The sequence below is a fragment of the Gymnoscopelus microlampas genome, assembly GCF_963454915.1.
Source record: "Gymnoscopelus microlampas genome assembly, chromosome: 3".
In the NCBI taxonomy this organism is placed as follows: domain Eukaryota; kingdom Metazoa; phylum Chordata; class Actinopteri; order Myctophiformes; family Myctophidae; genus Gymnoscopelus; species Gymnoscopelus microlampas.
Genome location: NC_139940.1, coordinates 53734086 through 53740884, shown reverse-complemented (window position 1 = coordinate 53740884; position 6799 = coordinate 53734086). Strand labels below are relative to the sequence as shown.

Genomic DNA, 6799 nt, shown 5'->3' with positions numbered 1-6799 from the left:
TACTTTGCCAGGACATTGATATAAGAATAGGCCTATAGTTGACTTAAAAGAGTGTAAACTTAGGCCTATTTATTTAATCATAGGTGCATTTCATTGGGGGTTATAAGTGAGCTTTATTGTGTTTTGTTAAATGCAAGCCCAGAGTCGAAACTCGAAAGTATAAAAAAAAACTTCACTATTATACCCACTTTGTGTTTGTCTAACTTGTCTCCCCGTCTCGCAAAGCAAAGCTCTTGTGAAAATAGTACTATTTACAGAGCCAGGGCCCACCTTGCAGTGGCCGTGCATCGCAGGGCCTCCTTGAATTTCATAGACATCTGGGAATGCCATACATGCCTTTCAGAAAGCCAATTACACACCTTCAAACGGCCACGTGCTTTGATTCCCAACGAGTCCTACATAACAGGAGGGCTGGAAGTTATTTGCCAGATCTGGATGTCTGTGTCACTCTATCGATAGATGGGGCTGCGTGAAATATCTGCTCGGTGTCAATAGGTCGCTTCACTTAGCCTGGGACCTCTATGGCTGCAACTCTGACAGGGACTGAATAGGCCAGCGGTTCTCAAACGTTTTCATGTCAAGGACCCCCAAAATGATATGTATTTGGCCACGGACCCCCATCTCAAAATAGTGTTGTTCCAGGGACCCCCAGAAGCAAAGATTTGAGTTACAAATGTTCGCTTTAAAAAAAAACTATAAATTCAAAGGTTTGGCCACGGAACTTCATCCGAAAATATATCTTGCCAGGGACCCCCATGCAACATTTGTGTTGTTGAAATGTTTTTTTTTAATATTCCACAATTTTCACTTGTTTTCTTTTTTCTCCAAGATTGTGTTTGTGTGAAATTGACTATTTTCAAATAGCCGATGGTTAAAGTGAGTATCATAAACTTATTTTGATCCTATTAACTAATTTTGCTGGGGACCCCTGACACCTGGGCGTCCCCGGACCTCACTTTCAGAACCCCGCATTAGACCTATATATTGTCAGTTGATAATTAACCTGCTATGATATCCTCGGTGTTATAACTTAACATTTTAAGTGAAATTAACAAGAGTAGGCCTATACGATGTGTTGGTATGGAGATCCATTTGATTAATGTGTGATGCTGACATATTCGTAGGCTGGTCTATACTTGTGTTTTGATTATTAAACCTATTTGGAATTTTAAACGTTCTATTTATATTAAAAGATCGCAAGGCAGATTGTCGCTGCGACATGTCGCATTATAGTCGGTGTGCAAATGTACAGCCTACACAAGATAGCAGAGCTTTTTTTTAACGAGCATTATTCTAAAATCATATGACATAATATATTTGGTTATAAGTATTTGGTAACATGACATGATTACGTTTCTATATCGTTGATCAGTGTGATAAGTTGACATAACCTTTCTTCTCACTCTCACACACACACACACACACACACACACACACACACACACACACACACACACACACACACACACACACACACACACATGTGTTTTTCTTATTATCTAGCAACTGACTGTAATTGGTTATTATCCCATGGCTTTTCTGCATTTTTCGTTTTTTGATGTCTAAAAAAATATATTTACGTTTGACACGAGAAGTCCAACTTAATTAAAAAGGAGAAAAAAAGGTCGCAGGGGATTGTTAAACATAACACGAGAAGTTGACCAAAACGTCTGGGACTTTGACATTATGATTATTGATTTGTCTGGTTGGTGTTGATATTGAAAACAGATTATGAAAATAACTTCAATACAATGTGTGTAGTAGTTACGATGCGGAGAATAGAAGTCTGCCAAGAATAACTGTTTAGTATTTTCCCAGGAGAAGATCAGCCTGCATGTGAAGCATGTTGTCGTTAAATGTGATATGACGCATATGCCCGTTCATGGACATTAAGGCACACGAGGACACACGTCTTCATGGATTATATTATGTATTGAAATATAATATCTAACGTCCAATCACCATTGGTGGACGAAGTACTCACATTTCTTTTCAAGTAAAAAAGAAATGTAAAAGTCCAGTATTCAAAATTGACTTGAGCAAAATTACACAAGTATTGGCATCAAAATATACTTAAAGTACCAAAAGTAAAAGTACTCATTGTGCAGAATGTCCCATTTAAATATAATTAATAATTATTTTTTTAAATAGCAGATCTACAAGCTCACAACAAATGCATTGTGAACTTGCAGTTCGGCTATTTTCAAATAGCCAAAGTACATAGGGATGAAGTGGATAATGCATGTTTTGTAATAATAATCCTATAGTAACTAAAGTTGTCAAATAATTTAGTGAGTAAAAGCACAATATTTACTTCTTAGATGTAATGGAATAGAAGTAAAAGTATTGAAAATTGGAAATACTCCAGTAAAGTAAAAACATCCTCAGATTTACTTAAGTACAGTACTTGAGTGAATATACTTAGTTACTTTCCACCACTGCCAATCACCCATTACAGTGGTTTCTTCTGTATATAAGCTAACATATAAAACAAAACATGAATGACAATGCAGCAACACGACATAACAAAAGATAATCGTATAAACGAATTGGGAGCCAGACAAATATGTCCTTATCTGTAGGTTTAATGCAAAAAAATATATACAAATATTTACACAAAGATATTAAAAAATAGGAATGTATTTCTGACACAGGGTGTATTCCTTTATGTAACACGTTTCACCAATAAATAAATAAAATGTAACTTCTGAAAACATTTCTCTTCTTTCTTGCACAGGTTATAGATCCACATCCAGTCGACTATTGACACTAGTCTCACACAACAACTGAGACAACGCATTATTATTATTAATAATAAACAAAACAACAGTTCCAACATTCGTCGTCAACAGTATGTGAATGGAGAGAGTGGTACGGCATAGAGCAGTGGTTCTCAAACCTTTCAGCCAAGGACCCCCAAACATTATTATGTATTTGGCCGCGGACCCCCATCTCAAAATATTTTGTTCCAGGGACCCCCCCAGAAGCAAAGATTTGAGTTACAGATGTTTTCTTTAAATATATATATATATATATATATTCAAAGGTTTGGACACATTTTCACGGTTTTTCAAAAATAGCAGATCTACAAGCTTGTAGATCTGCTATTTTTGAATAGCCAAAGTATACAAGGTGGTTCAAATTATTGCGATGCTATATTAACACATTTTGCTGCGGGGACCCCCTGGAACGCCCCCACGGAACCCCTGGGGGTCCCCGGACCCCACTTTGAGAACCAATGGTATTAGAGCACACTGGACTGCGCAGTGCAAGGCCTCGTTGAGATCGAACCCCCCATTCACGCCCTGTCTGTCTGTCTGTCTGTCTGTCTGTCTGTCTGTCTGTCTGTCCTCTTTGGTTTAAATAGTTTATCATCCATGTATCCAGCATTATTGGGCATCCAGAATTGTCCCGTCTAATAGCATAGAAGTATCAGCAGTCACCTGTAAAATGAATAATAACTATTACAAGAATGATAATGATTAATGCTCAGAGATAGACACACCCATGAATTAGTTGCGGGCAGCAAAACAAACAAACAAACAAACAAACAAACAAACAAACAAACACACGAACAAACATGACTGAAGGCTTGACACATTCAAATCCTCAGAGGCAATTTATGCATAGTAACTCCAAGAGTGTATTCATAATATAATCAAGGGTCCATTTGGTTCCATTTGTTCAGGGGGGCATTTGGCCCGTGGCACTGAGGATTGTATACTGCACATAAAGTGGTTTGCTTGTTGGATAAAGACCCAGAAACGACCCAAAACACACGGGTAAGCTTGAGGGCAGGTTAGGGCAGGTTAAAGGTAGTAGTTCACCCCAAAAAATGACTTATTTTCCATCAATTACACACCCTATGAAGCCTTGACTTCATGGAGATTTCTTTTTTAGTTTTGGTCGCATTCCTGAGCCAATAATGTGATGACCGGCGGAGTCTCCATGCAGGAGAGAGTCTCCTGTATTGACTGATGACCCGATCATCAGGAATGCGACACAAACAAAACAAATCTAAAACAAATCAAGGCTTCATGGGGTTTGTAATTGACAGAAAATAAATGTTTTAAAAATGGGTGAACTCCTCATTTTTGGGGGGTGAAAACTCGTACCATGTCGTCCTCTCCTCTCCTCTCCTCTCCATCGATCCATCCATCTATCCATCCCAGATGTTCCCAGAAGTCAGTGAGACGCCGACATGGACCAGGCGCCCTCCATCCGCCACACGGAGAAGGCGTAGCTCAGCCTCTCGTGCGCCACATAGCTGCAGCTGGCCATCTTGGCGTCCAGCTCGTCGCTCTGCAGCACCTGGCAGAGGAAGTCTATGTAGCGGGCGGCCAGCTTCAGCGTCTGGATCTTGCTCAGCTTGTCGGAGGGCAGCGTGGGGATGATCTTGCGCAGCGACGCGAACGCCTCGTTCAGCGACTGCGTCCTCTGGCGCTCCCGCACGTTGGCCATGACGCGCTGCGTCTGGAGCTCCTCGAAGGACTGCGGGCTGGAGCCGCTGCTGCTGCCGCCTGATCCCTGCTTCTTGCCTCGTTTCCCAGGGGTCGGGCTGCCGTGATCCGAGTCCTGATCGTCCTCCTCCTCCTCCTCCTCCTCCGTTCTTCTCCTGCTCGCCGATCGCCTCTTCCTCCCGCTCCTCTTCTTGTTATTGCTAGAAGGAGTCTGCCTGATGTTGCTGTGGCTGTCCGCTTCCCCCTCGCTGTTGCTGTGCAGAGTACTACTGTCCACTGGTGACACGGGAGAGCTGCCCGACTCTTCAGCCCCCATCTGTTCCGCTCGATGCCCTGCGAAGAGTGAACGATTTTAACGGTCTAGCCACTTTTTTTTGGTCCCCAACAGCAATTATATAGGCTCTATGAACTGGCCTAATAGTTGGAGTTATTTATGGGTCCATGTGCAATAACAAAGGATGATTATTATTATTATTCCCAGTGACACCTTTTAGTGCTTGTTATGCTTATGAATAATATTTAAAATATATATATATTTGTCTTCTCTCACTTTTAACCTGTCTTTGTGTGATGTTTCTTTTTTTAACTGCAACCTTAATGTATGCCTGCCTGTGTGAGCTATGATATCTGAGTTTCTCTTCGGGGATCAATAGAATATCTCTCTCTCTATCTATCCATCATACCCTCAGACATCAGAAGAAGCCCGGAAAGTGTCCCCCTCTCCTCCTCCTCCTCTCATGAAGCCAGCGGGTATGTCCACCTGTCTCGGAAGACGCCGAGGTTATAATCCATAGATGGGACCGATGCGCCTGAGACGACGAGTTCCCCTTTTTTCTCTGCTACTTTGAGGAGCTTTAGGGAGTTCTTATAAGACCTGCATTGGCGTTAAGAGTTTGGAGAGCGAGAGGATTGGCCGAGGAGATGAATTACGTGAGACGAGGGGTGGGCACAGGCAGCCAAGGAACTGTCAAAACGCTCGCCCCAAAACACAGTCGCCCCTTGGGGGGAAATCCGGCGGCCTCGGAACGGTCGCCATGCACCTGGTATTCCTAAACGTAACCTCAGTAAACTATGTCTAACAAACCTAACCTTGTTCCTAAACGTAACCTCAGTAAACTATGCCTAAACCTAACCTTATTCCTAAATGCGGCCTCAGTAAACTATGCATAAACCTAACATTATTCCTAAACATAACCTCAGTAAACTATTATGCCTAAACCTAACCTTATTCCTAAACTTGACCCCAGTAAAACTATGCCTAAATCATAACTTAGTCCTATAACCTTCACATCATCAGTAAAGCTTAAACCTAGTCAAACTTAACCTCAGTAAAACTATGCCTAAACCTAACCTTATTCCTAAACTTGACCCCAGTAAAACTATGCCTAAATCTAACCTTATTTCTAACCTTATCCTCAGTAAAAAAAAAAAAGGGAAAAAAAGAGGAAAAAAATACAAGAATACAAGATCTGGGGGCGAGCGTGTTTTGGGGCGAGACTTCCGGTTACCACTACCGCTGCACTGCCAAATCCTCGGTGTTATTTCAACTCTGAGAGCGCGCAAATGGACCCAAATGCATTTGCACACTCTCAGAGTGAAATGGACACTCAGGATTTTACTGCGTGTAAAGCTCTCCCCTGAATACAAAGACAGTGTTGGAAAATAGACACCGGACAGCAAGCATGTTTCACAACACAACACTGTTCTTTCAAATGATGTAATAATACAGTATAAGGCGTGAATTGATTTGATCAGATGTGTCTTCTTTCCCCATTGTCCTCCCGTTTTAAAACAAACGGGTCTGTGTGGAATCCCGGGCAAGTTCAGAGCCAGTGAGGTTGTATGGAGATTATTTTTTCTCTCTTTTTCTTCAAGTGATAGATTATAAACATGCCTTGGCACTGCATGCGTTTTACGCGCGGCTCCATGCATGCGCAAAAAGGTGCGTCATTCTAAGCAATGGCAGTTCATTCATCATTCCAACTGCAATACCACAATTGTGATTTATTTGTTGTTGTTCATCATTAGTATAGCTATAATCTTTGTTTTTACATACCAACTGTAATTCATTTTAACCAATTCATTTCCAATTTGCTAAATATTGAGCTCAAACTCTAACTTAAAAGCCTACATTGATTTCAAAGTTGCCTTTTAATCTGCTAGCAAATTGACCAGAGATCAAAGTACATACATCTTGGGGAAAATGTGATTCCTACATATTTGACATGCCAATACTGCCTGAGTTTGAAGTCTTCCTAGAACTGCAATGGGTTATAACTCTATTGCCCACAAGAGGGCGATTTCCATGCATAATCCATCACAAAAGATAAAAGTTGTTG

General features: G+C 41.2%; 1 protein-coding gene across 2 annotated transcripts in view; it reads right to left on the bottom strand.

The window, feature by feature from the left end:
• LOC311042765 (twist-related protein 2-like) overlaps positions 1-5282 on the bottom strand; it is a 90170-nt gene extending 84888 nt beyond the window's left edge. Inside the window, exons 1-2 of one of the 2 annotated variants that reach the window (XR_014600543.1) lie at positions 5144-5282; positions 4116-4793 (exon numbers count right to left, since the gene is read on the bottom strand). Coding sequence is in view for 1 of the 2 variants with exons in the window: in XM_084053752.1 (XP_083909878.1) it covers positions 4186-4793; positions 5144-5153 (618 nt within the window). In the remaining variant the exon portion in view is untranslated. Of the gene's footprint in view, positions 1-2567; positions 4794-5143 lie in introns of those variants that run through there. The other variant, XM_084053752.1, reaches the window with a different exon arrangement.
• Positions 5283-6799: the final 1517 nt, after the last annotated feature.